Source organism: Penicillium cosmopolitanum (genome assembly GCF_028827165.1).
Source record: "Penicillium cosmopolitanum strain IBT 29677 chromosome Unknown utg000006l:49.0-5199605.0:1.0-5204138.0, whole genome shotgun sequence".
NCBI lineage: Eukaryota > Fungi > Ascomycota > Eurotiomycetes > Eurotiales > Aspergillaceae > Penicillium > Penicillium cosmopolitanum.
The window spans coordinates 807,385-830,950 of NW_026622676.1; the positions used below are offsets into that span (position 1 = coordinate 807,385).

Consider the following 23,566-nt stretch of genomic DNA (forward strand, 5'->3'; position numbering starts at 1 on the left):
GTATGTATAGTGGGCATCTTTTGCTTATGACTAGTCTTTTTGAGATTTTGTTCGATGATGGGGAGTTGTGGAGAAGGGGAGTTTGGTTTTAGTTGGGATCCGTTGTTTTGGGGATTGGGACCTGAGAGGTTTGAGTATGATAATCGAAGTTTGCAGGGTGCTATTGTGGATGAGATGGAGAGGAATGGGTGGGTTGGTGTTTGTTGTGAGCCGAATCTAGCTTTTGTCGTTTGTAATCAGTTTCCAGTAAGTTTTGAGTTTTGATGGATGTTATTTATGAATTTGGACTGCTGCTGACCGGGGAAGGGGGGTTTTCCCCAACTGATTAGTTGATTGCGATGAGATATAATGATGTTCGTGACAAAACGACTGTTGTTGATGAGGTCCTGGAACGGTATACAACTGCATTGAGCAAGAAGGTGATGATTTCGAATACGGAGTTGTTCAAGGATTGGCTTGTTCTCAAGCAGGATCATACACTCGCAGCCAGAAGCTGTGGATTTACTGCGTGGTGCGTGTTTTACATTCTAGACGCTGCTTTGCTAAGACCTTCTCCTGGGTATATCAAGTACTCATATACTTATTCATCGATTCTAGGGCTGGGGCATTCATGAATACCTGGAACTCCGATTTCGTGAAATCGGGCTTCCAAGCTCATTCAAAAGGCTTCATTACCATCGTTGATGGGAGAATCGAACTTCATCATCCGATGATTGCGGGTGTCCTTCGTGCAAACCAGGCAGAGGAAACTATCACATCCGAAGCACTTCGAACTGCGAAGGAATAACTAGCACTTGCATTAACTTCCACATTGTGACCATCAACTGTGAACTGTGAAGTATGGCAAGCTGTGAATGTTTAGATACCCATCGATCTTAACCCAAAGTAGACGCCGCCTGTTAGAACGGGCTGTCGCTAAAGCTTAGCGCCGGTTGATGACTCACCGCCCTGCCCACCAAAGGTATAAGTACTTCCTCCCTCCCGCCTCCTTCCTCTTCTTTCTTTTCTTTTCCAGCTCTCTTTGCCAATTGGCTTAGATCAAGTGTAGTATCTGTTCTTTTCAGTTTAATCTCTGAAAGTTTTCTCCGGAAAACATCAATGATTATTCTCATTTTTGGATCCCGCGGCTTGGTCTCTGTGCTTGCGCATGCCTCGCCGCACCGTGTCATTGGGCCTACACTACCTCCGATCGACGCGAACACCCCTTTTCATCAATCTTGTCGGCTTGTCTGACTGCTTGGAGAAGATTGGGTGTTCTACTCTACTATGCTATACCTATGCGTCTGCACTCAGAATCCTGTATTTCGATATCATGTATTGACGCGCTACGACGTGACGGAAGTAAGGCGGTCGTAAAGAATCGCACAATATCTAGCCCTTTTGGTTGAGTTCCAAATACTTTCAGGATTAAGAGAAACTTTCAATAGCACCGCATGTCTCGACGCTCATGTTATTCCAAGCGAACTGGACTGTTGGAAGTCTGTTCTCCGGAGAAGGCTGCTATCCATGTTGTCCTTGCCTGCACCTTGAGTAGTGGCCAAAGTATGGAGTACCTGGACAAACAAATAGAATCAGTCCTGGCTCACATGGATTGGACAACAAATCTTGGTTGCGTCTAGTAATAGGGTTATAGTTATGCAACGCCAATCTTTGGTTCACTTGGAGCAGAGACAATATCATCTCGCCTGCTAAATATAAATTGCTCAGCGGGTTGCTTCCGGGTTGATCTGCTACATCCTTGGAGAGGACCTTGGAGAGGAGAGACGGCCAAGCGAGCCTGGTGATCTACTTGAATAGGGCAAACATTGTAGAGGATTGAATGATGGTTTCTAGCTTACGTTCCTCAACGAGCGATGCTGCTCACGGCATCGCAAAAGAGTCTTGTTTACTCTCATCCATTCGGCGCAGTTCCGAGGTCGTAGGTGTTGTAGAACGCCGCATCGTGGAGCCCAGTGAACTTTCCCCTGGAAGCTCGCCCTGGAATGCTTCTGGAAAGAAAACATAAATCTTGGAAGCCACTGAGAAAGATACCAGGGAAAATTGTCTACTGTCTTAGCGATATGGAGTTATTATCATCACTAGTAGTAGAGATGGAGTTGAAGATTCACAAAACAAATTTTAGTATTATTATTATGTATTATCTAAATCAAACAAAAGAATAAACAAACAAGATCTCGAAATGACCAAGCAACTCTTTTTCCGCCCTTGCAAGGGAGAGATCAAGCGGGTCGTAGTATGACATGAATGTCAGGCGAGGAACAACAACATCCCGGAATTTCAGATCCTCAGATCTCCACCACAAAGATCGAGCGAGAAATCATGAAAAAGTCCGGGGATTTCAGGTACAAGTGAACAAGGAAATGTTGAAACTGTACTCAGCCCTAGGGCGCGTTTACAGAAGAGCCATCAGGCCGACGACACCGGCCAAGAGGCCAGCAACGGGCTTGGTGTTGGAAGCAGCGCCCTTAAAGGGGACGGAGCTGGTGCTGGGGTTCTGCTGAGCGGGGGTGGAGGGCTGGGTCTCAGGGGTCTGGGGCTGAGCAGGGGACTCGGGCTGAGCAGGGGACTCGGGCTGAGCAGGGGACTCGGGCTGAGCAGGAGTCTGGGGCTGAGCGGGAGAGGCAGCAGGAGTCTGGGGCTGAGCGGGGGAGGCAGCAGGAGTCTCGGGCTGAGCAGGAGAGGCAGCAGGAGTCTCAGGCTGGGCAGGAGAGACAGCGGGCTGCTCGGGCTGAGCGGGGGAGGCAGCAGCAGGCTGGGAGGGCTGAACAGAGGCCTGCTGAGCGGGGGCGGTGGTCTGCTGAGCAGGGATGACCGGGATGGACTGGGCCTTGCTGGGGACCGAGCTGGAGACCTGGTTGATGATAGTGGGGATGTTCTCGCACTCGGTGCAGACAACAGTGCTGGTCTGGGTGATGGTGCTAGTCTCGGTGACAGGGACAGTGAAGGTGACGGAGCCAGAGCTGACAACAGTGGAGGTGACTAGATGGGGAGTTAGAGATATACCCAAGATGTATGGCCATATGATTTATCAAGACATACCAGGGCAAGAGGTGGTCACAACAGTGATGATCTTGGTGGTGGGCTTCACAGGAGTGGTGGTACTGTGGTGAGTGGTCGTTGGGGTGGTGGTCGACTTGGTGCTAGTGGTGCACGGGGTGGTACTGTGGTGAGTGGTAGTCGGGGTGGTGGTCGACTTGGTGGTGGTGCACGGGGTGGTGCTGTGGTGAGTGGTGGTCGACGTGGTCGAGGTGGTGCACGGGGTGGTCGACACCTGGTGGTGCTCCGAAGAGTGGTTCTCGACGGGACGGACAAAGTCCTCACCACGAGCCTGCATCACACCGGCGAAGGCCGGGCTGGCAGCAAGGGCCACAAGAGCAATGGAGGGGATCATTTCGAGAAATTGAAGGTTTTTCCTTGAGAACTTGCTTGAAAAGAGATGGTAACGAATGAAGATGAGGTGGAAAAAGTAAGAAAGAAATGTCGAGGAGGAGGCAGGAGATGGGGCCTTTTATGCTGTTTTCGAAAGGAGATTATATCTATGTCAAGTCATGATGGATCCAACTTCCATGTTTTCGCATAGGAGAGCAAAAATTGTCCTGATCCACACCCTCTTGTCTTTGGCTGAAAGCAGGAACAGCGACAGTAGAACCATGGCTGTCAGAGGCACCAATGGACGGCTATAGGGTGATAATAGTGGGCGATGATACGTCTCTATGGTGGATTGAGATGCGAACGTGACATCTTGCAGTATCATTTTGGCCAGTAGTCCATTGAGGATCCACCAGACCTCCCAATGCGGAAGTAGATCGAGTAGAAGAGCTGTGATCGGCGAAGTGGATCTGCAATGTCAGTCCCCATGTCAAATTGGTAAGCAGAGATTTGATCTATGCTGATCATTCAAGATTGACGAGAGGTTTCGTTGTACAGATCTGAAAAGGGGATTAATTTGGTAGGTGAACTGAAGGCATGTCCCGGCGCCAAGAAGCGTTCAAATCAAAACAAGAGCTGTCCATCCAGCTAAGGTGACCAGAGGACGAATGCGGAATCTTCCAAAAGCCTCAATTCGGGATCAACCGTCGGTGGATCAGTGTCAACTGGTGAAGAGTAGCGAGCTCCAATCAATTGTTTAGTAGGCATTGTCTCCTTACGAGCTGGAAGGTGCGGGAGGTGCCAACCATGCCCACGCCGTTCAAGGGAAGACAGAGCGCGAGTGGACTAATCGGAGGGTTTCCTGGAGCGTCCAGGAATGTAGACCATGGCCTTGAGAGTTGTAGCCCTCTTCTCATTGGCAATTCCCGATGATCGGAATGTGGAGCGGATACCTGGCCATTTGGCCGCCAAAGGAGATCCCGTATAGGAAGCGATCGTTCTCGCAGGTGAGGCATGGCAAGAAAAGTTGGCAGTGATGGTGGGATTTGGACCGTTCTCAGTCCATGACGAGGCGATAATGACTCGACTGACCGGATTGGACTTTGATCCCCACTGGCGAAGCGTGGAGGAGTTCCCGAATAAGACGATGAAAATTCTACCCTTGACCCCGCTGAAACAAAAAACAGCTGCTCTGTTAATATGATTGGCGGACATGTTTCTTGCTATTGAGCAACACAGGGTGGAAGTCTTGTTGTCATCCAGGGGAGCTCCAGGTGTTGGCAGGCACCGTGACAAAACGGCCGCAAACGGCAAGGGGAAGGCGATGGGGAAAAAACCCTGACTCCAAGGGTGTTGAGTGAAGGCCAAGTGCTCCTCCGGCCTTGCAAGTTCCAGACATGCGGCGAGTCTTGAGTCGACTGGCCATGTCTATAGCCATGCAGTCCAGTCCAGTAGAGTAGAGTAGAGTAGAGTTAGAGACGCGTCGTCCGTTTGCGGGCATATAGATCACACTCACGTGACCTAGGGTTTAGGGCACGACGCGTCTCAACGCGTCGCCCATGATCTCGAACGTATCATCACATCGCATCGCATCACATCTTCAACTTGAGACTTGACTTCACTGCCCGCCATGCCACACCCAGTGTCGCCTGCTGGCTCGCCCCGAAAGGACGATGAGGAGCTTCCGGATGCCCCCGTGGAGGGGCCCACCGAGAATGGCGTGAAGGTGGAGGATCTTTTCAACGACGACTCGGACGAGGAGTTTCCAGCTTCCACCGCGCAAGACGTGAAGATGGAGTCATCCCCGGCCCCTGCGCCTGAACCTGCACCGGCTCCATCTGGTGTCGACTCGGATGTCATGCTCGCTTTCTATCAACGACTCTTTCCCTTCCGATACCTGTTCCAATGGCTCAACCATGGAATTGTCCCAACCCGAGACTTTGGAAACCGAGAGTTCGCCTTGACCCTCCAGAATGATGCCTACCTCCGATACCAGTCATATCCTACCGCTGATCTGTGAGTTTACTTGCACTGACCTCTCATAACTGCAATGCAATGTGAGCATGGATCTGATTGAATCGATTGCAGATTCCGAAAGGACATTCTCAAAATGAACCCCTCTCGATTCGAAATTGGCCCCGTGTACAGCACCAACCCCCGCGATCGCAAAACCCTTCGAGGAGGCCAGATGAAACCGGTTTCCAAAGAGCTCGTTTTCGATATCGATATGACCGATTACGACGACATTCGAACATGTTGTCAAAAGGCCACGATTTGCGCCAAGTGCTGGGCTTTTGTTACAATGGCAATCAAGGTTATTGATGCCGCCTTACGCGACGACTTTGGATTCGAGCATATTCTCTGGGTTTACTCCGGTCGTCGTGGTGCCCACGCCTGGGTTTGCGACCCACGGGCGCGCAATTTGTCGGACGATAGACGCCGAGCGATCGCTGGTTATCTCGAGATTCTGCGAGGAGGATCGCAGAGCGGCAAACGAGTGAACCTCAAGAGGCCGCTGCACCCTCACATTACGCGCAGTCTTGACATTTTGAAGAATCATTTTGCGCAGACGACACTGGTCGACCAGGATACCTTCGCAGGCTCGGAGCAGGCAGATCGACTCCTGGGATTGCTGCCCGATAAGTCATTAAATGACGCTTTGCGAAGGAAATGGGACTCGTCCCCGGATCGTCCTAGCGTTAGCAAATGGGCCGATATAGATTCCCTGGCGAAGACCGGAAAGAGCAGCACATTGAACACTGCCACTCTTCGCGACGCAAAGCAAGATATTGTCCTGGAATACACCTACCCGCGCCTTGATGCCGAGGTCAGTAAGAAGATGATTCACTTGTTGAAAAGTCCCTTCGTCATTCATCCTGGCACGGGCCGAATTTGTGTTCCTATCGACCCTCGCAAGGCAGAAGAGTTTGATCCTCTTTCCGTTCCAACTGTCATGGAGCTACTGGCAGAGATTGACGAATATGATGCAAAACACCCCGCCGGCACCACGGAGGCGGATATGCCCGATGCGGACGGCAGCGCGATGAATGGCTCGGACATCAAGGGCAGTGGTCGCAAACTGCAGGACTATGAAAAGACTAGTCTCAAGCCATATATTGAATTCTTCCGTTCATTTATTGCTGGTCTTCTCAAGGAGGAACGGGTAGTTAAGCGAGAACGCGAGGACACCAAAACGGCAGTGAAGGCTGACCCGATGGAGTTCTGAGCCACTTGGCATTTTACGATCTTACGCTCTGTGATTATCATCCTGGAAGAGCTGTGCATATTTCCCCCGCTGTTCGGCAAGCTCTTCAGGCGTTTTTCTGGTGTTACAACGAATTTAGTCTTATACATATCATACTACCTCCTTCCACCTATTGAACTGCACCCAGTATTTTCATTCATACTCATCTTCATCCGAAGTCTCGCCATGTTCTACTTGTACATCCGATGAGGGGGCTCTGCATCGCTCTCGACCTCCCCAGTTCTTGCAAACGGATGCTTCGGAGATAAGTCTACCATTCACAGTGCTTTTCCGGAGAACTACCTTCCGAGAGGCCGCGGTTTGGTGTCCAAGCTGCCGGCTAGCAAAGGGGCTCGTGAGTAATAATTTGAATATCGGCTGCAGGTGCTCGTTTTCGACAAGCGCATTTAATGTCTCAAATACGCAGCAAAGCTCATCGAGCCAGTGGTCTCCTTCATATAGGGAGACCCCGTCAACGACACAGAACACACTCGTGTCGAGTTGAAGTTGCTCAATGAGTTTACAGAATATGTCGCAAAGATGCGGAAGAGATTGTGCTTCCAGTGACTCGCGATAAGTCCGGGAATCGATGAAGTCGATATCGAATTGTTTTCCACAATATAGCAATTGCGTGATTATACTTCGCATGAGTCCCTTCGGTCCGCTCATATTGTCTTGGGAGGTTGTGTGCTGGCCACAGAAAAAGTGTAGCACTATGTGTTTCTTACTTTTCATCAGACCAAGCACCAAGACTGCGCAAAATACTGACATGGCCGAAATACGGCCCGGGCCCGGGATATATGCGTTCCCGTCAACAAGAAGCAGGTCCGGCCGATGTGAGGTAAGCCAACGTTCGAACTCAGGTGTTTTTGTTAGACTCTGAGCCTGCATTTGGGCTCTCGAATCAAAGGTATGCCCCTGTCGAGCCACATATTCGAGGTCTTGCGTCGGTCTCATATAAAATATTTGTAATGCTTCTAACAGTTGGGGTAGTTGCAGCATGCGATATTTGGGGGAATTAGGTCTCTGGGATGCGGTCTTATGCTGCTCGTATGCTAATCATGTCCACAGGTGTCAGTTCGATACTAAAAACCAAGAGACCCATACAAATCGGTGCTGTACCTCGAATGGTATCCAAAAGCATATGGTATAGCCCGGTCTTCGCGTCAAGTGCATGTTCCGTCAGCAAGCGATCGATATTTTCGTTAATCCGTTCAACCCCACTCTGTATACTATCAATTTTCTCCTGGTCAACTTGAGCCTGCTGCGCAAAATGATTAAAATCGTCGTTCAAGTTTCGAACATCAATTTCAATTGTTTTGGTATTCAGGCGTACTGCATGCAACTCTGTTTGACTTGAGATAACATTTTGGTGAATAGTATTGAGTTTTTGGTCACGTATATCGTCGAGACACCGGTGCAGGTCATTTAGTCTTTTATTAACGTCGAATAATATATCGTCAATTGCTGCGGAAAAGATAGGCGCCGAGGCGAATGCTGGAGCTTGATCCCCTAGCCGGTACTCAGCATAAGCTGACTCATTTGAGATCCTGCACAGTAGTAGCCTTTGAAACTTACACCAATGATAGCGGTTCAATCGATGGATCAGTTTCGTAATAGCAGTCAGAGCGGCCTCATACAAGTCTAATGCACATGATCGGAGTTTTTCGTTGGACCTAAACATTTGCCGTTTGATTTGCGTTGCGTCGAGAATTGTTACAAAATCCCGAAATGTGTTCAGGATCTTTTCTCGGGCTTCGGCCTGTTTCCTGGCAATCTGCAAAAATATTAAGCTCCGGCTTCTTTCAATTGACAAGGTAGCCAGCTGCTCACGTAAAAGACAAGTCTAAGACCGCCACTCAGGACATTCATGCCATCGTCATCGGGAACTAAGTTAAACCACGGGCTGATAGCGGAAGCATAGTCTCCAGCTTTCCTCAATGCTCTCCGACCAATGTTCTTTGAGCCTCGGCCTTTAGAAAAGTACTCTTCTTCAGCCCTGCTCATCTCATCAAGCACATCAGCCCATGTGCATTTCCCCACGGCGTCGAAGCATGAATCTCCATTCTCCCTACGTCGTTCGAGTGCCGCTGCCAAGTCACTGCGTTCAGCTTGATGAGCATGAATTTCTGAGTGTCGCATGCGAGTACACTTACCGATGCGGGGCATATTCTACATACTCTTGTCGTTGGGCATCGAAGTAGGCGCGCCTCTGAAACGCTTCATGATGCTCCGATGCATGAGTGGATATGAAATCTCGCGCGAATTTTCCCTTTGGAGACGATTCGGCCTTTCGTATTGAGTTCATCTAGTTCTTTATTGTTATTTGTTACAAAATTGTTATATCTGGGCAACAAATGTAGACTTGAAAGAAGGGGAAACAAGATACAGAATATAAAGCAAGCAGGCAGAGGGTGTCTGATGATTTGAGTACTGCTATTCCCACATCCCTGCAGACGCCCTGGTGAAAGGCTTTCGATGAGGCTGATTGTCAGATTCTACTTCGTTCTGCCACCACGAGGGGCTGGTAATCAAAAGAAACAGCCAAGCCAACTGACTCGGAGACTAATCAGAACAGAACACGCATTCAGCCGGATCAGCCCCATCTTACTCACAGAAATCATTTCCAAGGCCGGCCATTCGCATGCATCGCCCGGGCAAAAGCCATGCGCATGGGGCCAATCATCATCCAATGCCCCCAGCCCCTACGCAGTAAGCTCGATAGAAGAGGCCCTACCCGCAGACTTGTTCATTTTCTCAGAAATTAGCTGGGCTCGCAAGCTTAAATTGATACGAGAAGGCAATCTAATTGAGCGGCCTTGCTTTTTCTTGTGTGCTGACAGGTGATTGTGTGGTAGGCTGCATGGCGGCGGCGCTTAAACCCATGTAATTCCCGGGCCAACTATTAGAAATCAAAAGCATATCGTCTGGCTCGAATCCCTGGGGCTTCAGCAAAGCCTTCCTCTGAGAAATTCTATTTGACGTCGTATTATCGACATCTTTCGCGACAATTCTAGCTTGCAAAAACCTCCCTCTGTTCTCCTGGTCGCGGACAAGGGCAGCCATGCCTATCCAAATGCAACCTAACCATAAAGGAAATTCGACAGGAAGATTCTTTGGGAAAATGGTGACAGGGGCGAGTTTTCTCGTAGAGGAAATTATTATAAAAAGCTAACCTTTTTAATCCGGTAGGCTGATTCCGATTCCACGATGCCAGAAGAAGAAAGTCTAGCTTCCGACTCTGAATCCGAGGTTGAAAATGCTGGTCAATTTCCAAGTAATTTGAAACCGTGGGAAGTTGTACAATCTCAAAGCGTTTCACAGGAGAGACTTCATATCTATGTTCTGGAGAAACGACTAGCTGCCGTCGAAGCAAAGCTTTTGGAGAACTCGAAAGATAAAAGGCAACTAACCGACAAGGAAATGGCTAGCAGCCGATCAGTCATACGAAAGAAAGCCCGCCGCATATCGAACCCCTCTTCTCTACCAACGCTTTCCCAGGTCGCATGGCTCAGTTATGATGCGTTCAAAAACAATTTTAGAGACGATGAGTATCAATGCGCAATCGAAGTGCTCAGCGCAGGGTTTGATCTGAAGCAAGAGATTGAAGAAATTGGTCCACAGATCTCTTTTGACCCAACCAATAATCCCACGCTCCCAATCAATCGTGGCAAACCGAGGCGATCAGAAAGATCTACGCCCTCAAGCGTGAGATCTGCATATAGAGTGCGAATCCGATCTCCATCTCTTCTCCTCGTTCTTAATAAAGTCATCGGATACGGCAGAATGGACTGGACAACATTTGCACGCCCTTTCAAGCCATTGATATTTTACCATGATGCCATGAAAACTAATCTTTCTGACCTGGAAGCAAAATGGGGCGAAACGGAGCGCAACCAACCGGCCGAACACTGGTCTATTTTGAGAGGAGAAAAAACAGACCAGAGTGCATTGGAGCCAGGGAGCACGAGAAAGAGAAATTCATCTACCGTGTCCGCGGACATGATGGATAGTGTCGAGGCTCTACGGGCCATGAGGGTCTACGTCGAATTTGTTGAGAGCGAAGTGATTCCTCTTTATCATCAATTTGATGAGCAAAACGGCAAAGTTACTCCGCACAGAGTCAGGTTCGACGATCTGTGGTATCTATTTCGCCTGGGAGGGCTCCTTTTCAATGCCAATGCCGCGGACCCCACAAATGGCAAGGCAAGGGGTAGATCTTTTCGAAGCCGACGGGTGATGAGAGTATATTCGATCACTTACCCTGACCATGGTACGGATGGGTATTCCCAAAATGACAAAGTATTGATCAGGTGTTACTCGATCGATCACAACGGTGAATCATACATCCCAGTGAAGGGGAAAGTGACGATCCCGTACTTTGAAGGAGAGAAAGATATACAGTCGCTGGACATTTATCCTGTTAGATTTGCCCAGGACCATCAACGGATACTGCAAGAGTTGGATGACCAAGGGAGACTCTTTCAGAAGTGCATTTCCGAAAAGTATTTGTCTTACAAGGGCTGGACTATTGGAGACTATGACTATCCGGAATACATTGACAGTGATGTGATCGTCGATTTTGTCGAGGCATTGAAAGCACATCCCCGCTGGTCGACCATTTCGCATATACCAGCTTTGCACGATGGCGAGGATAACCATTCGGTTATGGCTGACGATGTTCTTGGAACTATCTGGACCGATAAAGAGCGGACACAGGTCGCAGCAAACTTCCAAGATGCAATATATTCGGGCGCACCCATTGACACGAAAGAAAGAAATGTGAACCTCAAAACCGACAAATTCCTTAGTGGGCAAAGGGAGAGACGCAGGAATCCCGATGGAATCTCGAGTGGTGAGCTCGAGGATGAGGACTTTGTTTTATTCCCCTCGAAGACTCTTTGCTTATTCCCTTCAAGACCGTAAGTTCGTCCCAGTGGATATTCGAAAACTCAGACTTGTGGTAGATCAAGGCGAGCAATTTAAGAATGTATTCATTGCGAAGGAGCACAAGAAGATGATCAATGCGGTGGTTGATTCACACTTTGAAAGGAAGAAGATCGAGAGAGACCCGAAGATGGCAAATATGAGTCAGGATATTATTCAGAACAAGGGAAGGGGACTCGTCATCTTACTGCATGGTGTTCCAGGGGTTGGAAAGACTTCCACGGCGGAGGCTGTCGCCAATGCAAAGAGAAAACCCCTCTTCATTATTACATGCGGTGATCTTGGATTCTCTCCGTCTGAGGTGGAATCGTCACTGAAAGAAATCTTTCGACTGGCCCATCTATGGGATTGTGTTCTGTTGATGGATGAAGCAGATGTGTTTCTGTCACAACGGTCGACCTGGGATTTGAAGCGGAATGCTCTGGTATCAGGTGCGATTTGCAAGTCCCAAATTTCAAGAGCTTTGAGCTAATTACAGGCAAACAGTCTTTCTTCGTATCCTGGAGTATTACAACGGTATCCTATTCTTGACAACGAACAGAGTCGGAACGCTTGACGAAGCTTTCAAGTCTAGAATCCATGTCATCCTCTATTACCCGCCACTGAGCAAGAACCAGACAGAGGGAATATGGCGAATCAATATAAGGAAACTGAAACAGATTGAGGAAGAACGGCACATCATACTCGATACCGGCAGTGACTCGGATGAACTTCCCGAATTACCATTGAAAGTCGACGAAGAAGAGATTCTGGATTTTGCACTCAGTCACTGGCAGCAGCATCAATATGGCAAGGGAAGATGGAACGGAAGACAGATTCGGAATGCTTTTCAAATTGCGGCGGCGCTGGCACGATTCGAAATGCGCACTGTCGCGAAAAAGCGCGAGATGGAGAAACCCCCCAACACCCCCTCCGAGGCGTTACAAGGTGAGCTAAAGGCAAGGCATTTCAAAGCTGTCGCAGAAACAAGCCACCACTTTGAGATGTACATGAACGAAACTATGGGAAAGACGGATGCCGAAATTGCGCTGGAACAGGGGAACCGCGCTGATCATGTCAGTCGGCTCAAACAAAAAATGACCGAAAAGCCCGTGATACAGGAGCATCTGGATTTTGATTACTATGAGGGCCACTCTGGGGGTCAAAACAATTATCGAGAGGGTCGGTCTCTACCTAGGTCTTCGAATACCACAGGATGGGGGTCTCAGGGATACACGACTTTGCGACAAGGCGTGGATGCTTCAATATCCTTAGGAACCCGACCTGAAATGACTAGATCCAGTTCATCGGAAGCTTTCTTGTCATTTAAGCGTCATGACAGGTCCGAGAGTCTTCACTTGCCTAAGGATACTTTAAATGCCTCTCCAGGCCGCCCTCACCCAGAAGCATTGCGACCAGGATGGCCATCTGACTCAGATTCGAAGACTAAATCACAAAGGAGGAAAACACAGCCGGCCATTAGTGGAGCCTGGTCCGGTCTTGAGTCGGATTATGAGTGACTTCGTGTTGAATTTGAGTTATCCTTCTTAGATGCGTGCATTGAAATGAGAACTTGAAAAATATAGTTTGTCTATAATTAGGGGTACCGACATCCCAGCCAATAGAGAAGAATATACAGCCAGAAATAAGGAACTGTCTATTTTGTTTCAAACCCACTCTCTTCCCCGAGCCATGTCTTAAAATCCTTCAGGTTAGGATTTATTTCTTTGAGCGCAGAAATGTCCGCACCATATCCAACATCGTAGAACCATTGGAACATATAGCCCAGATCTTTCATCATCGACATCAACAATTTACCAACAAACTCAAAAGTCATCGGGACATTCTTTCCAGTTTTGGACTTGAAAGTCTCAGTCATTTGATTGAAGGTGAGCTCATCGCCCGCAAGCGAGAGGGTCTTTCCCTTGTACTGGTCAGGCGAGAGGAAAGCCTTCGCGCCAAAGAACCCGATGTCTTTAGTTGAAACTAACTGCAAAGGCTTATCTTTGACAGCAATTTTCCAAGACGTCGTGAAGACTTTGCCGAAAAAGTCTGGAGTGAAGTTTTCCATAAAGGCGACCGGGCGCAAAATCGTCCAGTCCATTCCGGAGTCTTTTGCCCTTCGAACAAGGTGATGCTCGATGTTGTGCTTGCTGATAAAGTGTGGGATCGGTGTAGGGCTGTCAAATGAGGCTTCGCCACCTCTATCAACGGATGAGTATAAGAAAAACTTCACGCCATGCTTAAGGGCAGCGTCAATCAGCCCCTTTCCCTGTTTCTCTTCTGCATCATGATTTGATCCACCCGGGACCGGGACCTAAGAATATGTTAGACGATGCATAATATTCAATTCAAGGATCGTTCATCATAGTTACCTGTACGCTGAAAACACCCCAGATAGGATTCGATGTGACCCTCTTAGCACAGATGAAGATATCTTCTGCTTGGTCAAGATTGCCTTGAACAAGTTTGATGTTTGAGGATTTGTTCTCAAGTTTCTGGGCACTCTTGGAAGAGGCATCTCGGGTTACGGCCAAGATTTCAAAGTCTGCATTTTGATCGAGAAGTGCTTGTATCACACTGCCACCTTGTTTTCCGGTGGCACCGGTGACGAGGACAGTTCGAGGCATTCTGGGCGTGAGAAATTAAATTTGAGGTTGTGATAAATTAGAAGTTTACTTTTTCCCACGGAAAATCACATATTTATGGCAAATTTCAGAGTTGAGTAAGTCGGTCTTCGGCTTAGATATGCACGTCATCCATTGATAATCTCGGCATCGACTTCAATCCCGAATTCACCACGGACCCACATCCATCCCCCCCTCAATTTCACCGCAGGTCAGATAATCGATCGCTTGATTACAGATCTGAAATAAAATCTCTGTCTTTCCTACATGAGTTAGCTCATGAATACACCACGTTTCTTTCTGCTCTGCGTGAAAGGCCATATCTCAGCGTGATGGTCCATAAGGCTACGAAACCCGACGGCGTGGAGATCCCATTGCACAAACGCAGCTGTACAAGATGCAATCAAAGAAAAGTGAAATGCAGTCGGAAAAGTCCTTGCGCCGCATGTATCAAAAATGGAGAAGAATGCATCTTCCCTGGGGATAAACGCGCACCGCGACAGTTAAATCGACCCCCCGTTGGCGAGCTGCTTACGCGTCTCAAAGAGTTGGAATCAGAGGTAGACAAGCTGCGATCGACCACTGGCAATTTAAATATAACTTCAAGTTACCCAGCGGAATCTCTTTCGCAACCAAGCCACACGCCCCAGAGGTCTATTACTCCCAACTTGAACGCGCTTAGCCTACCAGGCCAGTCCTGTAACATTCGTGATGGCTTCTTGGTAGATGAATTTCGCCTTCAATATTTTCAGCCTGGACAGATCCAGAGACTATGGCATTTGCACGAAGAAAATGTTGCACCTCTCATCGCCATTCTACATCTTCCATCAACGCAACAAATAATCAATAATGCAGCGAATGGTGTCGAATTAGACGCCGCACATGAGTCACTAGTACTCGCCATCTGTTTCTCCGGTGTCATCAGCATGGTCCCAGGGCAATGCCAGTCCGAAATCGACCAGGAATATGATGTTGTCAGAGAAAACTACGAGATCGCCTTTGAAAGGGCTCTTGACTCAGCGGACATCCTCAAGGCTAAGAATATCGTCATTCTCCAAGCTGCGGTATTATTCCTGCTCTGCTCTCGAGCGGGCGGAAACACAAGACTAGTCTGGGCGAAGACTGCTGTGATAATTCGACTTGCTCAGAGCTTGCAGCTCCATGTAGATGGAGAGAAGCTAGACCTCAGTCCATTCGAGACAGAAATGCGACGTCGGTTGTGGTGGTATATCTGTATCCTGGATATGCTTTCCTCCGAGGAGCAGGCTGTTGATACGCAAATCAGACCCGGAATGTTTGACACAAAGTACCCGTCCAATATTGATGGAGAAGATCTCTTCCCAGAAATGACCAGTCTCCCGCATGAAAGCAAACTTTTCACTGATATCACACACTGCATCATGTGCTCGACGGTACTCAATGATGTATACTGGTCTCCGACGATACTCGAAAAGAGTGTTCCAATTCCCCAGACCGACCAGGAGATTATAGTAACAAAGGTTGGCAAAATGCTACACGATAAGTATTTAAGCCATTTTGATCTGGATATGCCTTTACAATGGATATCTGCCACTATTATCCGGCTCCAACTGGCAAGAGCATGGCTGGTTGTCCAGAAGCCCTGCGAACAGCCGCCGAGCTCAAATTCACCTCGCAACGATACGGCTTTTGAGACTGCTGTCGAGAGTGTTAATTTTTCATACTTGTTACAGACGAATCCAGTCACCACGCAGTGGACCTGGCTATGCAAAAGTTACAAGCAGTGGTATATTATGGCCTATTTGCTTACGGAACTATGTGCTCGTCCATTGTGCGCCGAGACTGACCATGCTTGGGATGTCGTGACGAAGATGCTGGTCCAGTGGCAACAGAATGTGCAGCATCATACTGCCTTTGAGAAACCCTTCGGCGAATTGGTAGAGCGCACTGCTGCCGTGCGAGCCGCGAAACTAGCGAGCCAGCATTCCCACCAGAAAAGATCTGTTCAAGACCTGCAAGATGATCTATTTGGGGTTTCAGAATTGGAGATGAGCATTGATTGGCTACGTGAAACTAGACTCTAGTATCAATTCGAAGATAAACTTGAAAGTTGATTGTTCATATATGGGGTAAATTATTGGTACAGATACGGTCAGATGCGCTCAAAGCACATTCACGAACAGTTTGGTTGATGGGAGTTGGTACAGCACAAAGGAAAACAGGGACGCTGGTCCTGGACAACATGGCCTAGGAGCTTCTCAGAAGAGCAATTAAGAAGGGGCAACTTGAGTGAGTTCATCGCTTAAGCAGAAACGAACTTGCGGACGTCTAGGAACAAAGATGTTAGCGCTTGGAAATCAATGATGGAAAAAAGGAATACGCACTCTCCAACCACCGCATGTACTCCTTCTGCTCCTTGTACGCAATGAAGTCGGTGACCATGTTCTGGAACTCCAGGTTGAGGCCACGCTCCTCGAGGTAGCGGCCCCAGAAAGCGAGCAGCTCGGGGTCGAGGGTTCTCAGCCGGGGGTCCGGCGTAGAGGCTCTGGCGGGTCCAGTCCTTCTCAGCGGTCTGGGCGTTAGCAACCTCGGCGTTGCTGTAGTGGGCGATCTCCTCGATCTGGAGGTCACCGTCCTGAATGACGGCCTGGACCAGGAGGGCACCGTTGCTAGGCTTCTCAACAGCAACGTTGATGCGGGCAGGGAAGGTAGGGGGGGAGGATCTCGTCCTCACCCTCAACGTCCTTGTTCTGCTGGGCCTGGTATTCGCCCTCATCACCGAGGGTCTCATCGGCCAGCTCATCCATAGGGTCCTCGGCGAGGTTGTTGATATCGGCGACGGTGAAAGTAACCTTGATACTAAGTTGGGATTTATGTTAGCTATGAAACGACTAGGGCTCAGAAACGGATATGCTTACGTCTCGTTGCCAAACTTCTTGGTCAGGACAACCTCCTGCTCGCCCTCAACATCCTTGACCTTCCACTCGCCGGCATCGAGAACGTAATCGATGCTGGCCTTCTGCTCACGGGCATCCTCGACACCAGAGGCCTTCTCGTGCTTGAGCTCCTCGTCGAGCTTCGCGATCAGCTCCACATCGCCTATCAAGTAAACATCGTATGATCAGCAACTTTCTTCGCAACCCCGAACCGGAAACACCTGGAATCATCACAATTCCATCAGAGCGACCAATCACAATTAACTTACCCTCAGCTGCGGGCTCGCGGAAGACGCTGGTTGTGGAAAAGCTGGCGTAGGCGGGCTTAGCAACCTGCTTCCAAGGCTGGACGAAGGAAGTCTTGGGAAGGACAGCCGGACGCAGAGAAGTGCGGGCGACAGAGCGCGTGAAGCGCGGGGCGGCACGGGAGAAAGCACGGAGAGAAAGCATTGTGAAGATGGGGGATGTGTGGTTGATGAAAAGGACAAGAAAAAGTTGCGGGTTGCGGAGTGAAGCTGGAGGCCACGCCAAGCCTTTTCCATGGTTGAGCCCGGCACCGCCTGCAGATCTGCCGTTTTCCATTCTACAGTACATACTAGTTGATAGGCATATTACATGTGGTGTTTTGCATGCTATAGTCATTGAAACAGTGGTATTGTATTTACTAGTCTCCAATTTTGTGCTCCATGTACGCCCAATAGCCCACGAAAGAAAAGAAAATGAGGATATTCGTATCATGACATGCCATTGGGAGGGAAGGTCGAATCCTTCTTCTCTCCACCCTGCACGAGGCGAACAAATTTCACAGGACTGAGGCCAGACCACTTTCCATTCCATTTCTTCAATGCCACCAGGACATCCATCTCGGTCAGGTCCGGTACCCAGAATCCTATCTTGAATTCCTTCTCCTCTGTCTCTGTCCGCTGTCCGAGCACTTCTTCCCGCTTGGTGGGTGGACGGCCCTTGCGGCGTTCTTGTTTGAGTTGCGCAAGTTCCTCTGCATCGCGATATATGTACCTAGAAGCGGTTAGTACAGTATTGGCAGACAGATGCACCGGTAATGTTCCGGGGACCCTACTTGGTGATCATCTCGGCAAGTTCAGCCTCGGAGAGGGGCTCGGAGATGGGTTGAATTGCTTCGTAAAAATGGTCAATGCGGTCCGCTGCAGTGCATTAGTATGTGGTAGACCTTAAAACCCCTCATGTAGAGTACTAACTGTATGGTTGGCGGGCCTTCATGGAGATCGAGGTATGTTTGACCAAGCGGTCGTCCCGATGACCGGCCCGACGGAGCCGACGAGCATCGCGGCTGAACTCGTGTAGGGCGTTAACAACACCTCGTTTCTTGGAGATGTGCTTGTGCACTTTTTGCAAGGTGACTGGCATGGTGAATGGATGGGAGGGAACAACTCTACCTTTGGATTCTCTGCTTGTCCCGCATCAAATTAATTTTCGTCTCTGCCTGCAGAATCGGGCGGTAACTTTACCATACCGCCTGCCATAATCAGAAAGTATCACATCGCGTCTGCGCGTCGAGAGGAACAAACGAGAACAAACATTCCAGCACCAGCCATGGGGGTATTTCCTCTATGATTTGACTTGCGTTTTTCTGTTCATCTTGTTGCTTCCGTTCCCACGCGTTGAGCCTTGAAAATATCAAATCGCATGTTATTGTCTCTCGAGTAAATACGAGGACCCGCTTGTGCCTCGATCGGTGCCCACCATGGGTATCAAAGGTAAGTTCCTGTGGTTTCTGTGGTTCCTGTGCTCCTCATGGACGAAGGGAGATGGGTTTGGGCTGATTTTGAATACAGGATTACATGGTCTACTCAAATCTATCCAAAAGCCATGCCATCTGAAGAAGTTCAGTGGCCAGACGCTTGGAGTTGACGCCTATGGATGGCTACACCGCGGGACGGTGGCCTGCTCTGTCGACCTGGTTTTGGATAGGCCGACTAGGAAGTGCGTACCCTTTTGCTCGTTTCTTCCGGACATTGCACAGGCGGCTAACTTCGATCTAGACACCTCGATTTCGTCCTAAATCGTGTTCGCATGCTCATCTACTTCGGAGTGAAACCCTACCTCGTATTCGATGGCGACAACCTGCCCAGCAAAGCAGGGACCGAACAAGACCGGCTTCGAAGACGCCAAGAGAGCAAGGCACTCGGGCTTGAACTACAACGGAAAGGCAGAATGCCAGAGGCTTACCAGGAGTTCCAAAAAGCCGTCGACGTCACCCCCTACATGGCCCGACAGCTTATCGAGGAACTGAAACAGATGGATGTACAGTATGTGGTGGCTCCGTATGAAGCGGATTCCCAATTGGTGTACTTGGAGCAGCAGGGTCACATTCAAGGAATCATTTCAGAGGATTCTGACCTCCTCGTTTTTGGAGCGAAAAGATTGTTGTCTAAATTGGATCAGCATGGCGAATGCATTGAGATTAACCGAGCGGATTTCACAGCATGTCGCGAGGTCAGCTTGGTTGGTTGGAGCGATGCGGATTTCCGTCGCATGTGCATATTGAGTGGTTGTGATTATCTGGCGAACATCCCCAAGATGGGATTGAAGACTGCTTATCGCAGTATTCGAAAGCACAAGACTGTGGAGAAAGCGCTTCGCATGATACAATTTGACGGCCAATTTAAAGTGCCGGCCGACTACTTGTCTAACTTCAGGCAGGCTGAACTGACATTCTTATATCAACGAGTCTTCTGCACCACCGCCCAAAAGCTTGTCACCTTGACGGTGCCCGAAGATGGGATAAATATCGACGAGCTTCCCTTCATTGGAGCCGATGTGGAGGCAATGATCGCGGCCGGGGTTGCTCGCGGAGATCTAGATCCATCGACGAAGGAACCGATTGAATTGAAACTTTTGGCCACAGGTAAATTACCCCTGGGTATCAGCCGTCGCCAGACGCTTGGTTCATCTTCAGAGCTGAAGCCCAGCAAGCCAATCAACTCGTTCTTTACGCCGAAGCGCACGCCTCTGGGGGAGCTGGACCCGAACAGCCTCACCCCATCTCCAAGCCAGCAACGACTTCTGGAGCGGAATGCGAACAACTCTTGGCAAGCCAACTCGGCTCCCTTGCGCTCTAACTCGGCACGCAATACCCCTCTGCGGGCCTTCTCCGACCAAGCTGGCCTCAGTCCTATGGTCCGTAGTGTTGAACGGAGCTCACTCTCGTCTCAATCTGCCCGGACATCGACACTGCAGCGAGCGGCAACCATACAGTCTATCAAGCGGCAAAGACTTTGCTCTGAAGCAGAGGACGACTCTCTTCCGACACGTCCTGATTCCCACAGTCGGTTCTTTAGTAGTCCCAAGGCAGATCAAGCGAGTCCGACGGGCCAGAAAGTGTCCCGGAGCAAGAAGCAGCGGAAATCGATGATGGATGTTTTCTCCGATGAAGTAGCTGAAGATATTTTCTCCAGTATTCCCGATCCAGCTTCAAGCGCCGAGGCTGGCGAACCGCAAGAATCGACGAGTCAGGAATCGGCTGGTAGTGAGCATGACAAGCAGACTGTCGATACCTCCTCGGCCAATAGCGCAACGAAAGCTACACTCACCCCGGCCACCAAATCTGCCAAAGATGATGACTTTAAGCAAGCCTTGGACTATCATGTACAGCGGCAGAATACGGCCATCCTTTCCAAGTTTACCTTCAAATCAAGTCCACAGACAGAGTCTGTCCCGACTCGCTCCCCGGCTACTAGACTCCCTGTGATGCAGCCCCGCAATCGGCCTGCGCCTCTTGGTTCCCCCAGGACACCCGTCGGGAACCCTCAGAATCGATCCCCGCAGCGCAGACGCTTGACTCCACTCCAGCGTATGGGGCATGCTGCATTGACTCGGTCCCACAGTATCAACTTCCCAACCAAGCTTCGACAGGCTGATAGTATGGAATCTCAATATGATGCTAGCCCCATCACTGCAGAGTCTCCTGTCACCGGGAGCAGCGGCGCTCAAGGCAGCGAAGATCTCATCATTCCCGACAGTGAAGATGAAGAGGAGGATGAAGAAGAAGAAGGAGGAGGAGGAGGAGAAACAAGCATGTCGGCACGACCTAAGCCTTTGGATCTCAAGCGCTTCTCGTTCGCCGCCCATTAATCAATTACAAGCATATTTCGGTATCGGTTTCGGGTGTTGGAGTATGGGAACAGGCATATCAATCTGGGACATGCATTTGCAGACACGGGTTAGGCATCAATTATTTTCTTGCGGTGTGTGGGATATTATCATGAGTGTTATTATCATTGGTGTTTTAGCATCTAGTCAATCCAGCGCATACTATTTCATTGATCAGCGGTCTGTCCACGTAGACCGTCGTAGTAAACCGGAGGCTGGAGGCGGCGACCCGCGGGTTAATGGTGGGGCCTAACCTTATCGGGGATAACACTAGTCCTATCGTAGTTTAGCGTGCAACCACCCAGCAACAGGCCCCCGGCAGAATCCCCAAAAAAGGAGGCGGTGCAACTTGGTTTCCCGGGAAGCGGCAGAGTAAACAAAGACGGTTGGCCCAGCCTCTCGATATTCCCATACATCGTCTCCATCCCCAGCCTCCAAGGGCTTCAAGATTTGCGCCTGACGTGGTTTTCTATTGCAGCTACGATCTTTCCTCCCCCTCCCCCCCCCCTTCCATTCCTTCTACACATTCCTCTCCTTCTTCATCCTTGTGCTACACTTGCTGTCCAGAAGACTTCAAGACCTCTGACCATTGTCGAGACTTGCATATAGGTGCGATCCGGACCCGACGATACGCCGCAGCACCTTCAATTGTCTTTGCAGGACCTTGAAGCTTCGACGCGAACCGATTGGACACCATCCCGACCTTTTTATCGCATCTCATCTCCCGCATTCCTCCTCCACATTCCACTTACGACTATCGTTGACGAGTGGAATTACTTCCTCTACAATCACGCCCTCGACCGCCACGCGGTAGCCATCAGAGTTCTGACTCCGAGCACGGCTTCGAACACTCCTTCTCGGAGACCCGAGAAGCGAGTCTATTGACGTGAGAGATCGAGACCGCTCATTTGCACCCCCCATAGCTGGTCGCAATGGCGTTTCGAGTCGCAGAATCATGGGCCCGTATGTGACAAACAGCAATCAAAGGAAAGCGAAAAAGAGAACAAGTATGCTAACAAAGAACACAGGTTTCATTCCTATGATCGGGTACCACCATGTGTTGATGATAATCATTGCAATCGCAATCATCCTTCTATGTATGTATCCGCTGGCCCTATGGGCAGCATCCCACGTGTGCCTTTGGAATGTGGCTAACCTTTCACAGCATTATTGCTGGCTGGATGCTCTTCATCGTCCCCAGAGATCCCAAACATCTTCCTCATATCCATGTACTATGAAAGCTATAAACCCACCTTCGACTTGTCACAAGTCGACCCAGGAGTCACGAGCGCGATGGCAAATATCGTTGGCACCGCTGAACTGGAAGTCCGCGTTGGATACTTCGGTATCTGTGTCCAGCCTGATCGTGGGTCTTTCATTTGCAACTCCAATGCTACCGCCCTGGCGGAGATTGTCACTGTGGACCAAGATCCACTCAACCTGATCTGGGTCGCCTCCACATTCAAAGACGCGGTCGTGTTCCCATACCTCCTGTAAGTTGATGATATTATATACCCGTTTTTACTTTCAAATCCTAACCGCTATCCAGTATCGTTGCCATCATCCTCGCCTTCTTCTGCTTTATCCTCCTCGCAACATTCCCCGGCTGGCACGAGGAGCGCGATGAATCTGGCTCAGACGTCGAGATCAAGCCCTTCCCGTCGCGCCCCGTCTCACAAGCAGCTCTGGCCCTGATCTTTGTTTCGACCGTGTTCGTCCTCGTGTCAGTGTTGTGGCAACATACAGCCTCGGTTGCAGCGAGTACGATTGCGCAAGATATGGGTAACGGCAGTGTGAAGAGCGGTGTCGGCACTTCCGCCATGGTGCTCGGTTGGTTCGGATTCGTGCTACTAGTCGTCGTAACGATCGGATTGCTCGTCATGATACTCAGCATCAGTCTTATCAGGAAACTGACAGACGATGAGGAATGATCACGCTGATCAAGCCTCCGCAATATGTCGTTTATGCTTTTCTTTTTTCGATTTTTACGCCTCCCCTTTTATTACTTCGCTACGACACACCTCTTACTACCTCTTACCACCGACGACACGAATGGGAAATGAATAATATGCCAAATGGAAATGGCTTAACACACGGAATGGGAATACGATCGGGGACACTTTGTCACCATGGGAAACGGTTGGATTTGAACAATTTGATACACGAACATATCGAGGGCCGAGGCCCTCACTACCCGAACCTGCCTTCCTCAGGCAAGGTTGACGCTGGCTTTTCTTGCAAGTTTCAGGAAAAGCTTGGGGGGGTATCATAAAGGGTCTTCCCTCAAACCAAATCTTTGTACAGCCTCGTGGCCGGTGTTATGGAATCTCTTTTTTTTTACTCGTCATGTACTG

At 49.5% G+C, this 23,566-nt stretch overlaps 12 protein-coding genes across 12 annotated transcripts; 6 read left to right on the top strand and 6 right to left on the bottom strand.

The window, feature by feature from the left end:
- Positions 1-338: 338 nt before the first annotated feature.
- On the top strand, positions 339-787 carry N7509_004829 (uncharacterized protein; the record flags this gene model as incomplete). The annotated part of the gene is made up of 2 exons (XM_056629466.1): positions 339-511; positions 598-787. 2 exons carry the CDS (start codon positions 339-341, stop codon positions 785-787), a joined length of 363 nt encoding a protein of 120 aa, XP_056488768.1.
- A 1,605-nt stretch (positions 788-2,392) lies between these two features.
- On the bottom strand, positions 2,393-3,391 carry cspA (putative cell surface protein; the record flags this gene model as incomplete). Its single annotated transcript, XM_056629467.1, has 2 exons — positions 2,393-2,979; positions 3,040-3,391. The coding sequence occupies 2 exons, from the start codon at positions 3,389-3,391 to the stop codon at positions 2,393-2,395; spliced, it is 939 nt and encodes a 312-aa protein (XP_056488769.1).
- Positions 3,392-4,215: 824 nt separating this feature from the next.
- Positions 4,216-4,584, bottom strand: N7509_004831 (uncharacterized protein; the record flags this gene model as incomplete). Its single annotated transcript, XM_056629468.1, has 1 exon — positions 4,216-4,584. One exon carries the CDS (start codon positions 4,582-4,584, stop codon positions 4,216-4,218), a length of 369 nt encoding a protein of 122 aa, XP_056488770.1.
- Positions 4,585-4,999: 415 nt separating this feature from the next.
- N7509_004832 (DNA primase subunit PRI1) lies at positions 5,000-6,595 on the top strand (the record flags this gene model as incomplete). Its single annotated transcript, XM_056629469.1, has 2 exons — positions 5,000-5,385; positions 5,458-6,595. The coding sequence occupies 2 exons, from the start codon at positions 5,000-5,002 to the stop codon at positions 6,593-6,595; spliced, it is 1,524 nt and encodes a 507-aa protein (XP_056488771.1).
- Positions 6,596-6,766: 171 nt separating this feature from the next.
- On the bottom strand, positions 6,767-8,921 carry N7509_004833 (uncharacterized protein; the record flags this gene model as incomplete). The annotated part of the gene is made up of 5 exons (XM_056629470.1): positions 6,767-7,668; positions 7,721-8,125; positions 8,192-8,390; positions 8,447-8,714; positions 8,770-8,921. The coding sequence occupies 5 exons, from the start codon at positions 8,919-8,921 to the stop codon at positions 6,767-6,769; spliced, it is 1,926 nt and encodes a 641-aa protein (XP_056488772.1).
- Positions 8,922-9,823: 902 nt separating this feature from the next.
- N7509_004834 (uncharacterized protein) lies at positions 9,824-13,059 on the top strand (the record flags this gene model as incomplete). Its single annotated transcript, XM_056629471.1, has 3 exons — positions 9,824-11,468; positions 11,533-11,991; positions 12,047-13,059. The coding sequence occupies 3 exons, from the start codon at positions 9,824-9,826 to the stop codon at positions 13,057-13,059; spliced, it is 3,117 nt and encodes a 1,038-aa protein (XP_056488773.1).
- Positions 13,060-13,196: 137 nt separating this feature from the next.
- Positions 13,197-14,169, bottom strand: N7509_004835 (NmrA/HSCARG family protein; the record flags this gene model as incomplete). Its single annotated transcript, XM_056629472.1, has 2 exons — positions 13,197-13,856; positions 13,915-14,169. 2 exons carry the CDS (start codon positions 14,167-14,169, stop codon positions 13,197-13,199), a joined length of 915 nt encoding a protein of 304 aa, XP_056488774.1.
- Positions 14,170-15,092: 923 nt separating this feature from the next.
- N7509_004836 (fungal specific transcription factor domain-containing protein) lies at positions 15,093-16,229 on the top strand (the record flags this gene model as incomplete). Its single annotated transcript, XM_056629473.1, has 1 exon — positions 15,093-16,229. The coding sequence occupies one exon, from the start codon at positions 15,093-15,095 to the stop codon at positions 16,227-16,229; it is 1,137 nt and encodes a 378-aa protein (XP_056488775.1).
- Positions 16,230-16,447: 218 nt separating this feature from the next.
- Positions 16,448-17,531, bottom strand: N7509_004837 (MAM33 family protein; the record flags this gene model as incomplete). Its single annotated transcript, XM_056629474.1, has 4 exons — positions 16,448-16,819; positions 16,887-17,004; positions 17,064-17,244; positions 17,351-17,531. The coding sequence occupies 4 exons, from the start codon at positions 17,529-17,531 to the stop codon at positions 16,448-16,450; spliced, it is 852 nt and encodes a 283-aa protein (XP_056488776.1).
- A 284-nt stretch (positions 17,532-17,815) lies between these two features.
- Positions 17,816-18,467, bottom strand: N7509_004838 (translation machinery-associated protein 16; the record flags this gene model as incomplete). The annotated part of the gene is made up of 2 exons (XM_056629475.1): positions 17,816-18,098; positions 18,397-18,467. 2 exons carry the CDS (start codon positions 18,465-18,467, stop codon positions 17,816-17,818), a joined length of 354 nt encoding a protein of 117 aa, XP_056488777.1.
- Positions 18,468-18,804: 337 nt separating this feature from the next.
- On the top strand, positions 18,805-21,194 carry N7509_004839 (putative exonuclease; the record flags this gene model as incomplete). The annotated part of the gene is made up of 3 exons (XM_056629476.1): positions 18,805-18,817; positions 18,896-19,043; positions 19,103-21,194. 3 exons carry the CDS (start codon positions 18,805-18,807, stop codon positions 21,192-21,194), a joined length of 2,253 nt encoding a protein of 750 aa, XP_056488778.1.
- A 950-nt stretch (positions 21,195-22,144) lies between these two features.
- Positions 22,145-23,143, top strand: N7509_004840 (Fig1 domain-containing protein; the record flags this gene model as incomplete). Its single annotated transcript, XM_056629477.1, has 4 exons — positions 22,145-22,175; positions 22,241-22,309; positions 22,378-22,705; positions 22,762-23,143. The coding sequence occupies 4 exons, from the start codon at positions 22,145-22,147 to the stop codon at positions 23,141-23,143; spliced, it is 810 nt and encodes a 269-aa protein (XP_056488779.1).
- Between the last annotated feature and the right edge of the window lie 423 nt (positions 23,144-23,566).